At 37.2% G+C, this 18125-nt stretch overlaps 1 protein-coding gene across 2 annotated transcripts in view; it reads right to left on the bottom strand.

The window, feature by feature from the left end:
• dnah7 (dynein, axonemal, heavy chain 7) overlaps positions 1 to 18125 on the bottom strand; it is a 213917-nt gene that overhangs the window by 140966 nt on the left and 54826 nt on the right. For both annotated transcript variants that reach the window (XM_062067607.1, XM_062067606.1), the window contains exons 29-34: positions 15313 to 15411; positions 11481 to 11729; positions 4696 to 4845; positions 3949 to 4131; positions 1298 to 1474; positions 1036 to 1167 (exon numbers count right to left, since the gene is read on the bottom strand). In XM_062067607.1, the coding sequence (XP_061923591.1) occupies positions 1036 to 1167; positions 1298 to 1474; positions 3949 to 4131; positions 4696 to 4845; positions 11481 to 11729; positions 15313 to 15411 (990 nt within the window). The remainder of the gene's footprint in view (positions 1 to 1035; positions 1168 to 1297; positions 1475 to 3948; positions 4132 to 4695; positions 4846 to 11480; positions 11730 to 15312; positions 15412 to 18125) is intronic.

Below are 18125 nucleotides of genomic sequence, written 5' to 3' on the forward strand. Positions count from 1 at the left end.
CATACATGGCTGATTTAGTGCGACAAAACCTAATCAGAAGTGCCATTAACGAATATTATAGAAGCGTATATAATTGTTTACATCCAGAGCAGCCATCTTTGAAACCAACTCAGGGTTGCTCAGAAAGCTCTGACTTTTCGAGTCAGAATTATTACCTCGAAGGGCGTTGAAATTCCGAGTAAGAACTCAGAACTGCCGACTACCCAGAATGCACCATTACTGGCCACTCGGTGTCGCCAAAAAAATACCACTCCACTTCAACTTAATTAAGAGACTGTATAAGTCCGTTTCAGATGGTTAATATTAAATAGGTTAGTGTTTTTCATGTGCTGAGTAACTTCCTTTGATGAAGCCTTTTCTAACATTCTGCACTACAAAATAATACAAGTATGTACACTACCGTTCAAAAGTTTGGGGTCACATTGAAATGTCCTTATTTTTGAAGGAAAAGCACTGTACTTTTCAATGAAGATAACTTTAAACTAGTCTTAACTTTAAAGAAATACACTCTATACATTGCTAATGTGGTAAATGACTATTCTAGCTGCAAATGTCTGGTTTTTGGTGCAATATCTACATAGGTGTATAGAGGCCCATTTCCAGCAACTATCACTCCAGTGTTCTAATGGTACAATGTGTTTGCTCATTGGCTCAGAAGGCTAGTTGATGATTAGAAAACCCTTGTGCAATCATGTTCACACATCTGAAAACAGTTTAGCTCGTTACAGAAGCTACAAAACTGACCTTCCTTTGAGCAGGTTGAGTTTCTGGAGCATCACATTTGTGGGGTCAATTAAATGCTCAAAATGGCCAGAAAAAGAGAACTTTCATCTGAAACTCGACAGTCTATTCTTGTTCTTAGAAATGAAGGCTATTCCACAAAATTGTTTGGGTGACCCCAAACTTTTGAACGGTAGTGTATGATTCGTGCTGATACATAAGGCTCCAATATCGGCATCAGAAGTAAAACAGTTGTATAGGGACACCCCTACTTATCTATGTGGTCATGTGTTTCTTAAACAGCTGTTTACACACCTCCAACCAAGAGCAGACGTCATTGTCATTCATGCGCTTCATTATTGCTGCATCATGGAACTCATCCATCATGCAGTCCATTAGGTTCATCAAGGCTTTGACGAGATTGCTTTCAGAGGTTGGTGACAACTCCTGAAAACAAGAAAAAAAACGATACAGCTAGACCCCCAACTCAATACAATGTAAGATTCGCTGTCTAAATGAGCAATCAAAACACATGAAATGAGTCCAAATCTCTGTTTAAATTGACTTTCTACATTACCGTGGTGGCTTTCTGAATGAGCTCCAGGCAGGCCGGCAAAATACGTTCAAAAAGGCCTTTAATGAGTTCCTTGTGGGCTTCACTGACTGTGCTTGGCAAAACATTGAACCAGGACATCATTAGAGGATGCCAGCCAAGCATATGAGGCTCCATGTAGATCATTCCACAACGTGACACCTGCAATAAACATGAGCAATTTAAGTCCCATCTGAAAACACATACATATATCAAATACTCATAGGATGACAGACTGAAAATTCACATTTCCAAGCAAACCATCCTGCCAAAACTGCAGCTGTTTATTGTAAGCAGGTTATTGATAAATGTGGAATACTACTAAGGTGCAACTGATGAAGGCTGTTTTAAGATATTTGAGATGAAATTTCCAAGCAGAACCATGAGTGTGGTTGGCCCTGCACTATTCATACATTTAAGTCATGATGCACATTTATTATGCATTTTATGACTAAACTAGATCAGAGAGAAAAGTCGTTTCACATTCATATGGGGCTTCATGAATGTAGCTTCCCTGAAATCAATTATAGTATCAATAATCTTTTAATGCAGAGGTTACAGGAAAACTACTGTAGTCCTGAATTAATTTTCAGCATTTGTGTTATTTGGAAGCAGTGGCATTTCTCCCAGTATGCACCTTCAGCCCCACGGCTACAGGAGTGCCCCCATACACATACACCATATACATAAATCCTGTTAATTTCTGGGGCTTTTTAAAATAATATTGGAGCCCAGTGGGTAATATAGTATGTAGGGTCGCTTTCAAATAGTCGAACATTTGACGATCCGATTCGTAGGAGCCTCACAGTCAAATTGTCTGATATTAAACCCTCCTTAATAGTGTGTTTATTGTATTACAATACTCCATAAATGGTGTGAATCTATGGTCACCTAACAATTTGATCCGATTCCGATTCCTGGGGCGACGATTTGATTCAGAATCGATTCTCAATTCAACACAATTCTTAATGTGTGTGTTTATTTCAAAAGCTTTTTTTGGACAATTAATTTTTTGTGTTTGAATTTTGCGATTTTTTTCCACATCAAATAATGCTAAAAATTTCATTGAATAAATATTTGTGAGCAAATTGTGTGTTTAAAAACAATTTTGTTAAAAAAGTTACTGCATAAAAATTTAGTTACATAAATTAAGTGTTAAAAAAAAGCTTTCGTAACAAAGACAAAAATTAACCTGCATGGATTCTCGATTCAAACTGATCCACGATATGTATTATTTGGTATAATCATTTTTAAGACATTAGGTTACAAGTTAAAAAAGTTCCTTCTATTTGCATGGTTCCATCCATCCATCCCTTTTCTACCGCTCGTCCCTCTGGGGCCTATCCCAGCTGCAATTGTGCGGAAGGCCGGGTACAACCTGGACAAGTCGCCACCTCATCGCAGGGACAACACAGATAGACATTTTAATATTAAAAATGTTTTTTTTTGTTGTGTTTTTTTTTTTAAACGATTTTTAAAAATGATGAATCGATTTAGAATCGGGATTAATTAGGAATGGGGATTTGGATGTGAATACATTTTTTTGTCCACCTCTACTGTAGAAAATCTGCATTCTTCTCCTATTGGCCACACCTATTGCGATTGGTCAGCGGTTGAGACACGCACCCCTTAAATGTTTACTGCTAATGCTTACCAGCAAACAGTAAAGAAGAATTGGATATTGGATGTAAATTGATTAATATTGTTTTGTTCAGGAATTAAAACAGAGGAGCAGGGACTATAAAGTAGGTCTTTATTGCTCCCTAGAAAATAACACATTTTCCAATTGCTGCTGTCAGAAAAATAGTATGTAAATTATCAAAAAACTTTCCGTTCTATAAGTTCCCAATGAACAGACAAGAGGTTGTCTTTGTTGCACCAAGCAAAGGCTTGGAAAATTCCATTGTGTACGATGGGAGGAGACGGGAGGGGGTTATCTATTGTCATCGAAGACCTGCTCAAGCTGAATCCAGGACTAGCCCAAGCCCGAGACATCTTTTTCTTTTGTTTTCAATGTGACCAAAAACAAGAGCTGTTTACATACCCCACATTCCTTTGGAAGCAGATGTTGTTGTGTAAACAGGGAGTGTCCAAATAAAGGAGGAGACGTAAACCTTTTTTCGTCAGGGCGTGGTGGAAGACTGTGCAGAGAGTACAGTCGCCGCGTTTCTCCTCAATTGAGCCAAATTGAATTCTGTCTTTGGTTATTTCTTTGCTTCTTGTCTCGTTTAATAGATGTCATCAGTGTTTGAACCTGACAGCTGCCTTGTTCCAAATTAGATATATATATTTTTTTATTGGAATAAACACTTTTTGGCTGACATTTTTGACAAAAAGCAACCAGCGGTAGTGCCATTCATGGACGTCGTGGCAAAGTTCTTGTACACAAGAGAAAAGCATAAAAATTAAACCTGGAATAACTTCAAAACACACATCAGTGTGCATAATATTCATAGAAAAATACTTGTTGCGGAACAATACACCAACCATAGTGTAAGATATGTTATTGCTGTTTTTGACTTATTTAGATAGCTTTTGCAGTGATGAAGTGCACAAATGTATGTTTAGTTGCAGTTATATCCACCCTTGAAAAAGCAATGCCGTTGCATGTGCAGGAATGTGAAAACGTCTCTTACTGTAGCAGGAGAAGCCACTTCCAGGTCCATGGGTTCAAAGATGAGGCTCATTTGGGGAGACATCTGAATGATCTCACCACTCATCAGGCATAGCTTCTTATTGTCATCCAGTACAGTGTTCATATTCTCGATCCAGACTGCATCCACTGGGCCATCAAAGATTAACCATTTTCTGTCAGGGGACTGAAAACATCGGAAAAAACATTGAAAATGGCGTTGCCACCAACAGTTATGACTGACAAATTATAAATAGTTCTATAAAGGTGATATCATTGTATCCCGTGGAGCTTAAGGAGAACCAACTGTTAGAAATGACCGATGCAAAAAAGTCAGAGGGACAGTACAATGTTTGATGAATGCATCAATTAAAAGCATACAAGAAGTTGATAATACGCCTCAACTCTCCAGTTCAACGAGCTGGCAGCATCTTGAATTGTTACAATAAAAAACAAATGGTGCGAAGCCATCTGGTGCTTGTGGAAGTAAGCGAGCATGTTGTAACGTAATGATTTGACAAAAAGCATGAAGTTTATTACTTTCCACTGCTGCCGACCCAGATTGTCCAATAAAAAATGTAAGTATATAAATGTGTTTTACCCAAGGGGGGGTAGATCCTGCAAAGTCAAACGGCTGGCAATTTGCAATTGAAAAAAATATACATTTAACATTGCATAGAAAGGTTCTTTTGCGACATCAGTTTAATGAGCATCTACGAATTAACTCAACGAGTGTATTCAACATCCTGACCTGGGAGGAAGCAAAGTTTCTGTAGCTAACCGCCAGGATGCCATCCGACCATTCGTGGGAAACTGGGTCAAACTGGCCGTACAGCTGTCCCATGGTGATTGATTTGGGGTTGATAACTGTGATCTGTACGTCATTTTCCTCCATCACACCCTTGTGGAGACATCAGAAAAAGGAGACTGTATGAATGTATACTTACCTTGTGGCCGGAAACACAATTTTGTTTGCAGCTGTATTTTGGTTTAATATTACTCTTGTGACACCCTCGGACAGGACTATTCAACTGGTGGCCAATATGCGGCTAGTGGGAGCCAGTGTGCCTTCAAAGCCCTCGAAAACAATTTCAAAACCCTCCATCAATATTTTATATATACTGACACTGCAATTATACGTATACATATACAGTGCAGGCCAAACGTTTGGACACACCTTTCTCAGTCAATGGGTTTTCTTTATTGTCATGACTATTTACATTTTAGATTGTCACTGAATGCATCAACACTATGATGCAACACATGTGGAGTTATGTACTTAACAAAAAAAGGTGAAATAACTGAAAACACATTTTATATTCTAGTTTCTTCAAAAGAACCACCCTTTGCTCTGATTACTGTTTTGCACACTCTTGGCATTCTCTCGATGAGCTTCACGAGATAGTCACCTGAAATTGGTTTTCATTTCACAGGTGTCATAGTTTTGATACCCTCAGAGACAATCTACAATGTAAATAGTCATGAAAATAAAGAAAATGCATTGAACTGTACTGTGTATATATATATATATATATATATATACACTACCGTTCAAAAGTTTGGGGTCACATTGAAATGTCCTTATTTTTGAAGGAAAAGCACTGTACTTTTCAATGAAGATAACTTTAAACTAGTCTTAACTTTAAAGAAATACACTCTATACATTGCTAATGTGGTAAATAACTATTCTAGCTGCAAATGTCTGGTTTTAGTTGCAATATCTACATAGGTGTATAGAGGCCCATTTCCAGCAACTATCACTCCAGTGTTCTAATGGTACAATGTGTTTGCTCATTGGCTCAGAAGGCTAATTGATGATTAGAAAACCCTTGTGCAATCATGTTCACACATCTGAAAACAGTTTAGCTCGTTACAGAAGCTACAAAACTGACCTTCCTTTGAGCAGATTGAGTTTCTGGAGCATCACATTTGTGGGGTCAATTAAACGCTCAAAATGGCCAGAAAAAGACAACTTTCATCTGAAACTCGACAGTCTATTCTTGTTCTTAGAAATTAAGGCTATTCCACAAAATTGTTTGGGTGACCCCAAACTTTTGAACGGTAGTGTATATATATATATATATATATATATATATATATATATATATATATATATATATATATATATATATATATATATATATGTATGTATATATATATATATATATATATATATATATATATATATATATATGTATATGTATATATATTATATATATATATATATATATATATATATATATATATATATATATATATATATATATATATATATATATATATATATATATATATATATATATATATATATATATATATATATTATATTATATTGTTTATATAATATATTATATTATATTGATGAAAAGTATTCAGAATATGTCAAAATATAATGTATACAGATGCATCTAAAACTAAATATAACAAAGTAGAAGCTTCAGCAGTTATTCTACAAGAAAACACAGTTTTCGTCGTTTTTTTACTGGGGAATTAATAGCAAGTTATATGGCAGTTAAATGGAAAGACAAAAATAAAGTACCGTAATTTCCGGACTATAAGCCGCACCAGCTAAATTTAGGGGAAAATACAGATTGCTCCATATATAAGCAGCACCCGACTATAAGCCGCAGGGTTTTGATGTGTAATTACCGTAGTATATAGGGGTTCCTGCTACCACGGAGGGGATTGTCGGGTCAGAGATGACTGTTTGGGAACGCAAAGCGTCCCATTTATTAACAATAAATCTTTCAATCATTCAATCAAACTTTCACATCTTTGACATGGCGAACAGCATTCGTGCAGAGTACAAATAATACAACGGTGCAAAGTAATACAAAGGCTTGCCTGTACGTTATCAAAATAACCAGCCTACCGGTATATGAAAAGTCAGTCTTTAATCATTGTGTCATCGTCTTCCTCCTGCGTACTAAAACCACCGAAATCCTCTTCGTCGGTGTCGGAGAAGAACAGACCATAAATAAGCCGCACCGTTGTATAAGCCGCAGGGACCAGAACGAGGGGGAAAAAGTAGCGGCTTAATAGTCCGGAAATTACAGTAAGTTTTGTTCTCAGACTGCTGCAGTGCATTAATCAGCATTAAAATATAGCTCCAGAAACAAGACAGGATTCAATATATGAAATAGTTCTGAAAATCTTTGGAATAAATAAAGCTGGAAGTGTGGTAAATGTGTGGTAAAGTCAATAAAAAATGTCAGTCTAACTAGAATTAAGAAAGAAAAGGTAAGCAGTATTACAAAGTCCAGAGAGGTGTAGTAGTAATAAGAGGAGACACTAGAACTAGGAAAGAGGAATATATATTATTACTAGAATTAAGTTATGACATAAATATCTAAATAGCTCATTGAAATTAAAAAATAAACATAACTCAGGGCTGTGTGATTATTGTCATCAAATAGAAAATGTAGAGCATGTATTAATACAAGAGGTGGGAATCTTTGGGCACCTCAAGATTTTTACGATTGAGGAGATAGGATTCGATTTCAAATCGATTTTTGATGCATCCTTTAATTTGTGTATATTGATGCAGTTTTACATTTCTTTTTGTTTCACTAAAAAAGCATTCATCACTTGCAACTTTTGAAAAACAGTGCATTTGGAATAAGAAACAGTTGAAATAATTCACATTGCATTTCTTAAATTAATGGAAATGTGTGCAGGACTGGAATATTCGTGCCCTAAAATAAAAGAGTTGGTCGGATCTCTCGGTGAGGTGGCTCACTGCAGTCAGCCAAATTTAGAACTGTCTGCATTTCTTTATTTACAGTGAATAATCGATTGTTGACGTTTACTAATACATTTTACAATCGCCCATGTACGATTTGCAACGCATCTAAAAATCGATTATTTCCCCCCACTTTGAAAATTAAGTTAGTGAAAGACACAGGAGGTTAGGAAGGTATAAATCGACGTTAAAATAGGCCTAATCAATGTTAAACAAAAGGCCCAAAAAATGTTTAACGCACTGGCCGAAAATGCATAACAAAGAAGGAAAAAAACATATGTAAATCGCATTTTTTGGGGAAATGTATTTGATAAAATTCAACACCAAGAATAGACATTTGAAAGGCAATTCAAAATAAATAAAGAATAGTGAACAACAGGCTGAATAAGTGTACGTTATATGACGCATAAATAACCAACTGAGAATGTGCCTGGTATGTTAACGTAACATATTATAGTAAGAGTCATTCAAATATATATAACATATAGAACATGCTATACGTTTACCAAACAACCTGTCACTCCTGGGGCGGTATAGCTCGGTTAGTAGAGTGGCCGTGCCAACAACTTGAGCGTTGCAGGTTCGATCCCCACTTCCGCCATCCTGGTCACTGCCGTTGTGTCCTTGGGCAAGACACTTTACCCACCTGCTCCCAGTGCCACCCACACTGGTTTAAATGTAACTTAAGATATTGGGTTTCACTATGTAAAGCGCTTTGAGTCACTAGAGAAAAGTGCTATATAAATATAATTCATTTCACTTCACTTCACTTCACTCCTAATCGCTAAATCCGATGAAATCTTCTTCCTCAAATATTATTTGATATTTTACGGTAATGTGTTAATAATTTCACACATAAATCGCTCTAGAGTATAAATCGCACCCAAACTATGAAAAAAACTGCGATTTATAATCCGAAAAATACGGTAATTGTATTTATAAGGTAATTCAGTCCGTCAAAGTAGTAACAATCAACGACGACCAATCATTGTTGCTCTGTGTTTATGCCATGGGTAGGCCCTGCTAATGCTACAAAAGCTACTACCAATAGTCAAACAATCATTTACAAGTTATTATTGCACTTGTTGTTTGGAGGGTTGTAGAGCTGCAACGGAGGAGGTTTGGATAATATGACCCATATGCCTTTAAAAGAATATAAAAGTAAAAGTTCTCTGCAAGAAAATGTGCATCTCTGCACCAGTTCAGGGGGTCTAATGTTCTAATTTATGTCATGGACTAAATGCCAAAAAACCCTGAGAGCATCATACGTTTTTTTGAGATCACTGTCTGCATGACAAAAGCATCCGGCAACTCAGAATGAAACGCACAAACTGAGACAAACAACATTTCAGTCTGAGCTCAAAAGAATGAGGGAACAAGTTTCTCAAGCAAGAAAAGGGTTGAGGGGCTGACATGATCAGTTGATGTGCAGTAAAAAGGAAGACAGTGATAAATGTGGCATTCTCTGATGTTCCATCAGCAGGCCTTCATCTGTCTCCTTGCTGTGCTGCATCTAAGACCTCTCAGGCATGTAAATACACGCCACTTGTGTTCTTCCCCCGCGAGATGGATAACAACGAAACAAATACAACCGCTTTGACAAATTACGGCGTCCTTACACTAGGACATTCGTAGCGTGCTGCACTTGCGCGTGATCCCCCTCCCGCCCTCTTCTGGCCCCGGCTGACCTGCACTCACACTGAATTTGATGCTTTGTTTTTCTTGCTTTGCAACTTCCCTGACTTTGTGCATCATTTATTTTGTCTTACCATGAGATTTTGTGTTTTGTGAAAGGTGGCAGCTGTCATTATTAGGGGCATCTCCATACAACCTTCTCACTTACGATATATAATGTTGGAACCCATTTCCTCAGCGTATCAGCATTATAAGAACGAAACAGACACAGACACTACCCATATCCACATAGAGCAAAATACATTTCCGACAAATGAAACCTGTCAGTTGGATGACACATCGGGCATACATTTTCCCCGTTAGCCTATGTGTTGATGTGTCATTGACCGGGCTAGCATGCTAAGCATTCGTTGCACGAACACACTAGCTTTGTTAGACAAGGTCAGACAGTGTTGGACAATATAGTTTACATACGAAATGTCAATTTCCATTTATTTCAAGTAACAAGAAAACGTAAATGCCTTACTTACCCATCAAGTAGGAAATTAGCAAGTTTGGCATCAGATGAAAAATCTTCTCCATCTTTCAGAGGCATGCCCGATACAAATCCTCGTTTTGTTCCTGGCTTTGTCATGAATAAGTTGAGAATCGTAACGAGACCTTCTAAATTTACTAAGGTGTGACATGTTTAGCAACTTTACCAGTGGCAATAGCTAGACGAAGGTGGTGGTGCGTAACTGGCAACCTGGATGTAACACACTCACAGGATTTATAATTGGTCAAACGGTGAGGGCGGCGCATCGAAATGAAAACACTAACAAGACTTCGGGGCTGAAAATCTAATTTTGAAATGAGCATATCCCGGCTGAACTACCGTTATCAGTTATAGAGGTATTCATAAAGAACATGATTTATTAATGCCTTTTGACATATCAGGGCCATTTAATGATGACTTGAGATTACATTTCTACATATGGCACCTTTTAATGTCCGATTTTCGCAATTTATTTAGAATTTTTTTCAAGGTTGAATGAGCAGTCAGTCTTCTACTCACCACACTGCTGCTTCATTGTGACACATATGCCTCGGTGTTGCCCCCGGCAGGATGGCAGGATTATTGCATACGTGAGCCACCCTAGTTTGAAAGGTTTCATCAAGCCTATTTGTGTGATGTTTGGGCGGGCCAAATGAAAAGCCACATCCGGCCCGCCAGATGAATAGACCTACCTTATCGTATACTTAGGTATACTTGATCATATTTACTGGTTGAGCCTGTTGAATAATTTGAGCAGTGCTGCCACGTAGCTGAAGGCTTGTGTATCATACAAGAATGAAAAAAACGGCACTAATACTGGACGTCCCTTGACTCCCAGGCATCCCCTGACACCTTTCGGGGGGAGGGGGCAGCCTACTATTCACTATTTAAGAACAACTGGTACAACTAAAAAAGTTGGAAAACATGAGTACTGACTGCATCTGAAGTAAACGAGGGACAGCAACACCTTGGTTGAAAAAAGTTATTGCTAAGAATGAGAGGACTTAATAGGGGTGCCTTGAGGAATGCCTCATAAATCCCAAGTTTAGACCTCCGTGTTCAATGTTTACTGGCTAGGTTAAAATGTCATGGATCCGCCAATGTGTTTACAGTGGTCCAAGTTATTCCATACAACAGGAGAACTCTGGTGTTTTTAGGGATTAGCTCTAAAAATGTTTGTCTACCAAGTTTTTAATAAACTCGGGGGCCGATATGGTGTCATTCCCGGGCCACCAGTTGATTAGACCTGTTCTAGGTCACACAATTCAGAATTTAATAAATGCATTGATTGAATGACCCGAGACACGAGCATATGACGTTAGGTAGATTCAGTAGATCTGCTGTATCATAAACTTTCTGTATGTGGCGATTTGGTCCCACCCCTAAATGAATATGGCCTCTACATACGAAAGTACTTGAATGTATTGTCATAATTTCATTGGATAGACATTGAAGGTATCACAGCCAATTGTTATGTGGGTTTAGATCATAGGAAGTCATGAGTTTGTGAAACCCTTTGAGACTTTTGTGATTGAGGGCCATATAAATAAACTTTGACTGAGAGAAGCACCACCATCCCATTTTTCTCTGCAGTTTCAGGGTAGATTTAAATCAGGTACCATACCTTTTCACAGACGTCATGAAGTGCTGCAGCAAGTACACGGTAGGCACAGGTTTTGCCTCCAAAGGGTTCCCCAACCAGCATAAATCCATGCCTCACTATCATCATCTCATAGACCTGCAGGATTTTCTCAATAAAGAAATCTGTGACTTGCAGATTCATGATGGCACAGTTTTCCTTGACAGCTTCCAACAAAGTGGTGTAGTCTCGGTTTGGTAGAGTGACGCCTGGGAAGAGGTCAGATGTGATACCCTGAGGAAAAACACATTCAAAAGTTGGAAACAAAACCCAGGCATTAACGCTGGATGAAACACGACATACTGTGGTAGCTGGGCGAACAAGTTTTTGGAGTATTAGCTAATTGTTTATGCTTTAAACTGTAAGCAAAATTTTGGATTACGAGCGCAAACGAGCGCAGTGACCGCAGTAAGATTCGACCAAAACATTTGGTGTCTCACTCGCTAGCACTACCTTATAGCTAACAAGATATAACTGTTTTTCCAACAACGGAAAGAAATGGAAGAAAGTGAGTGTGAAGGACAATGCGAGGAAGAAAAAGGTGATTATATTCATTAAATTAAACAAATCAAGCGTGCAGCCTGCTTGGTGAAATACTGAAGAAGAATGAGTTGATAATGCCAGCCAAAGGCTTTCAAATATCTAATAACGACGGACATTTATCTATGAAAATATGGAACAGCTGCTTATGGTGTGTTTGAGAGAGAAGCATTGGACTTCAGAAGTTTACTCTCCAAGGTAAATAATGCACATTATTAATATGTTACTATATTAAACTACTGTAGCTGCTTGTAATACATTCTATTGTACTGTTTGTCATATTATTTAAAAACATGTTACATGTTAAATTTGGGCTGTTTTGATGGGCGGAGGTGGGCTTGACTATAATTATTTTATTTTAATGTATTTAAATGGAGAACAATGATTTGAGATACCAGAATTGTGGGTTACAATCTCTAACACAAACCCAAATAAACTCTTAAGCCGAGCTACCAATGTAGGCTTACGGTTAACACCTACAAGCTCAAACAAAAACAAATGAAGGATGGGGATATCAGTTGTGTAACTGCAGGTTAGATGGTACACATTTAGGTTGTGTTGTGTAATATTCTGCTGAAGGTACAATACAAATACTGTACAGAAGCCTATACTGTAGGCCAGAGGTGCCCATTACGTTGATCGCGAGCTACCGATCGATCGCGGTCAGTCGATTGCCAGCCAGGAGAAAAATAGACTTAAAAATTTGCAATCATCAATCTTCACCAAGACGTCACTTGATGACGCTGGCTGCTGCGAGCTCATTATTGAGAAAAAATGACCGACAGGATGGCGAGAAACACTTTTTATTTCAACAGACTCTCATGCCGTACCTGCCGTCAAAACTCTAAAGACCGACTGCACAGTTCTTACCTTCACAATAAAAGTGCTGCTTCATCCTGCCTGCGCTAAATAAATAAGAGTCTCAGAAAGCTGGCGTGCACAAGCTAGCTAGCAAGCTACGGAGTTTGCCGCCAATGTAATTCTTGTAAAGTGTATAAAAACGAGTATGGAAGCTGGACAAATAAGATGCCAAAAACCAACCACTTTCATGTGGTATTGGACAGAAAGGAGGACTTTTTTCTCTCCTCCATTTGAAAATGCGGATATTATCAGCAATACTGAGTGTTGGCAATCTGCGTACTTAAGTGTTGGCAAGCATGAAATGTGCAACTTTTTTGTGACGTTTCTGTGTCTTAAAAAGCCAGAAATTTTAAAAAATATATTTTAAACAATCCCCCACGAGCATAAACAGTTGCAGACCTTATGATTTAAATTTTGAGAGCTTCTATGACTACCATATTTTTCGGACTATAAGTCGCAGTTTTTTTCATAGTTTGGCCGGGGGTGCGACTTATACTCAGGAGCGACTTATGTGTGAAATTAACACATTACCGTAAAATATCAAATAATATTATTTAGCTCATTCACGTAAGAGACTAGACGTATAAGATTTCATCGGATTTAGCGATTAGGAGTGACAGATTGTTTGGTAAACGTATAGCATGTTCTATATGTTATAGTTATTTGAATGACTCTTACCATAATATGTTACGTTAACATACCAGGCACGTTCTCAGTTGGTTATTTATGCCTCATATAATGTACACTTATTCAGCCTGTTGTTCACTATTCTTTAGTTATTTTAAATTGCCTTTCAAATGTCTATTCTTGGTGTTGGGTTTTATCAAATATATTTCCCCCAAAAATGTGACTTATACTCCAATGCGACTTATATGGGGCGGCATGGCGTAGTGGGTAGAGCGCCCGTGTCAGAAACCTGAGGGTTGCAGGTTCGCTCCCCGCCTCTTACCATGCCGTTGTGTCCTTGGGCAGGACACTTCACCCTTGCCCCCGGTGCCGCTCACACCGGTGATTGAATGTTGAATGAATGATAGGTGGTGGTCGGAGGGGCCGTAGGCGCAAATTGGCAGCCACGCTTCCGTCAGACTACCCCAGGGCAGCTGTGGCTACGAAAGTAGCTTACCACCACCAGGTGTGAATGAATGATGGGTTTTTAACATGTAAAGCGACTTTGGGTACTTAGAAAAGCGCTATATAAATCCCAGGTATTATTATTATTATTATATACTGTATGTTTTTTTTCCTTCTTTATTATGCATTTTCGGCCGGTGCGACTTATACTCCGAAAAATACGGTAAATAAACGCGGACAAGAGATACTTTGGTTAGATATGTAGCTCTATAGTTTTGTAAATGACTTCATCAAACGTTTTAAAGAGACTGTTTGCAAGTTGTTCACAGTTAATTTTTCAAACCAAAAAAATATAACAAGAACACACAACAGGCTAGCTTATGTTCATATTAGTGGTTTAACAGAACATTTATATTCGACATGTCTATATTTTTAACCATTACTAATCGTATTAAATAAAAACTGTTCATCGGTCAGAGGAATTTGTTTGGCATTCAGGTGTCTGGTCCATATGTACACGCAGGGAGCGAATGTGCATATAGAAAAGCAGTCCCAGAGAAGCAACTCACAATTTGCAGTCAGGTTGTTTCGAGAGAACATACATTCAATGATAGCTAACATTAGTGAGCCAAAATAACTATCATTAGCTAGTATTTCATCACTCGAGGGCCCAAAGTAAACCTGGTCATTAGGGCCCTCAACATAACAAAAACGTTGTTAGAAACTACAATGAGAACTGAACATTAAAGCTTGGAGAGCTGCGGAATGGGTATCACTGACCCCAATGCTTTAGCTGCAATTGATAAGTCTTTCTTTAACATTAATCAACATTTATTAAAGTGTAAGCCATTTTTCTGTTGGCGCAGTTGGACTGGATGTGACGCGTAGCGCTACTATTGTGAAGGCCGTAAGTGTGTGACTGGTGGGAAAAAAAGAGAGCTCTTGACGGTGGCCATGTTTGAACGAGACGAGACTGTTGACTTCAAAGAAGTGCTTCTCAAGTTCCTACCTGGCAAGCTTGCACTGCACCATTGGTCTGTCTTCCGAAATCAAGTCTGCACATGTGCAGTGTTATTCTATGACCATATAATAGTCAGTAGCGTGAGAAGGTAGAGGGGAGCTGACAAAAGCATTTTAATGTATTCTGAAACGCAAAATTTAAGACGAAAAAAATTACTGTTTTAAATAGAGTGAAAACTTTATTAAATAATAATAGACGTTTTGGGGACAATGGAAAACTCAACTACCTGTGTTTACCTAATGGTAAGTACGTCCCTGATTCCTAAACTGGACCGCTTCAGCTTTTAATTGAAAAACCTTGAAACAAAGCTTTAGTTGTACACACCCCAAAGAGTTGAAGGTCTTGAGCCAAGAACTTGGGCAGATTCACATCAATAATGGATCTCAGTAACAGAGTATCTTCATTCTCATCTGGAAAAGCAAGCTGCAGTCCAACACACCCAACGCCAGGGACAAGTAGAGGGAGATGAAAAATTATGACAAAGTATATTCATAATGACAAACATGCATATCTCACACATAACAGAATCCAATCCACGAACCTGTTGGATTTAAAACGTTAGTACTTGCTAAAATGCACACTATTTTATTATTTAAGTAAAACAAATTGCATACTTTATTAATCTAACTTAAATTTATTTTGATGCTTGTTTGGACTTGGACTAATTCATGGCAAAGCAATTGTTCAATAATTGACGTTGTCAGTGCGAAATAACAAAGGTAACATAATTAAAACATAGATTTGCATATCTTCCTGACAGACCACCGGAGATAATTCAATCCCAGTCCGTATGATTAAGAGCACGGAAATTTTTACTAATATTGATACTGTTGTTGACAATATTCATTTTTGTTTCACTACTTTTAGATTGTTCCGTGTCATGTTTGTGTGTCCTCAATTGCTCTCAATTGCTGTTTATTGCTATTCTGAATGTTGCTTGGTCGGGTTTGGTTTTGGAATTGGATTGCATTGTTATGGTATTGTTGTGTATTGTTTTGTTGGATTGATTAATAAATTCATAAAAAAAAATAAAAAAATAAAATAAAAAAATAAAAAAATAAAAAAGAGCATGGTACTTACGATGCACGCCACTGAGGACTGTCTTGGGAAACCTACCATCATCTAAATTGAATATTGTTTATTCTGTTTTGACTTGTTAGGCCAAAGCAGCATTGTTGGTAAACAATGCTACTAATCAAAGGAAGGGACATTTGTCTAACATCAATAGGTGATTCTACTCTAGATTTGTATTATACATGTTTCACAGTTAAAAAATTAATTGTGATGTGGCCCACGACTGCAGTAAAATTTCACATGATGCACACAGTAATCCACCAATTGACATTCAACATGCACTTCTTCATGCAAAAGGAGGCCCCCTGCAGATTGCGGAGTTCTATGCACAGCGTGTTATCTGTGTATAGGGAGGGGTGCCCTGGAGTACTTGTATAGTACATTGTTGAAAAGAGGAGTGCACAAAATAATCGATTCACATTCGAATTGCGATTGTTATTCATCTTAAATTTAAAATGGATTTATAATTTTCAAAAATAGATTTGAAAAAAATATATATGCATTTTAAAAACATTGTTATATTTTTCCCCCAAAAAAAATCTATTTAAATTTTTTTTTTCTGCAATCTGCATGTAACCAGAAGGAGCTTTTTTGAACATGTAACTTGTTTTGAAAATTGTTCATTATAATTATATTCATAATATACATAAATAATATTCATAAGTTCTAATGTGTTAACATTTTCCGATATTGTGTTTTTAAAAACAATGGAAATTATGTTTCGAGTAAAGAACAACAGCCTTGCAGCTTGTATTCTTAGGTTATTTAAATTAACAGAAAACTATAATTTACGGCGGATATTGATTTTTGAAATATTTCCGGTAAAGTAAGAATGAATATAAAATACAAATGTATTTCAGTTTTAGGAGTTGAATGGTGGAACAAGCTCAGTGATGAGTTGAAGACATGTAGTTCTTTGTTAAGGTTTAAGAAAGCCTTGAAAGGTGAAATAATGGAAAATTATAAAATATAGCAACGATTACTTCCATCCCATTGATTTTTTTGAACGTTGGATGTTCCAGGCCATCTACTTTTCAGTGAATGTATAGGATAGGCAAATATAAGCCTTGGCTTCAGCCTATTCCTTTTTCGGTCATTCTTTTTCTTTTTGTGTGTGTACGTGTATGATTGTTAATATGTATAATCTGTGCTGTTAAATTGATCACACAAAATGGTTGATTATATGACCGAAATAAACTCATTTCATTCATTCATAATTAGGGCTGTCAAGTCATTATATTTTAATCGGATTAATCACGCTCTTGAATTGTAATTAATCATTAATAAGCACAGGTTATTACTCGCTTGCATAATTAAAATTTGCTTAAGAAAATGCCACAATATTTGGACACAAATGCAATTTTGCTGTCAGAATGTAATCCAGGAAAATTTTTAAACGTTTTACTTAATTTAAAGTCATTGATTTGCTAAAAAATTGCTGACAGTAAGTATAGTGAAAATTAAGGGCACATTTTCAAAATATTTGGAATAATATAGCAAACTAGGTACAGACAGTAAACACCATAAACAACTTTACATAGTGCAACATATACATCTGCAGTTACTCTTCCTTTAACCAGTTGTTTAAACAAACACGCTAATTTACCTTTTTGGATGACAGGGTTGATCTCTGTCCATTTAGCCAAGGCTATGTTTAATTTATCTGTGCTACTTTTGTTAACAACATTGACGCAGGTAAACTTCACCAGCGTTGAAGTTGTTTGTCGTTCTACGCCTGGTCAAGTTGGTGTCAATGCTGCATTTTCACGTTTGTGCTTTGCTTTAAGATGCTATTTTAAACTTGATGTGCGGCGATGATAAGAAAGTTTGTCACTGAAATGCCAAAAAAATGATCTCAGTTTTATCTAAAGTGTTTTGAAGTGAAATTGACCGCCTTTTATCACTCATCTTTGCACCATGTAACAATAGGCGCAGACTTCTGGGTTTACGTGAGGTCATAACAAATAGTGTGATTAATCTTCATTCCTTTATGATAACGCAATTTTTTTTTTCATTAATCACATGCATTTACGTTGACAGCCCTAATTGTATAAATGCTCCAA

This window comes from Entelurus aequoreus, linkage group LG13, assembly GCF_033978785.1.
Source record: "Entelurus aequoreus isolate RoL-2023_Sb linkage group LG13, RoL_Eaeq_v1.1, whole genome shotgun sequence".
NCBI lineage: Eukaryota > Metazoa > Chordata > Actinopteri > Syngnathiformes > Syngnathidae > Entelurus > Entelurus aequoreus.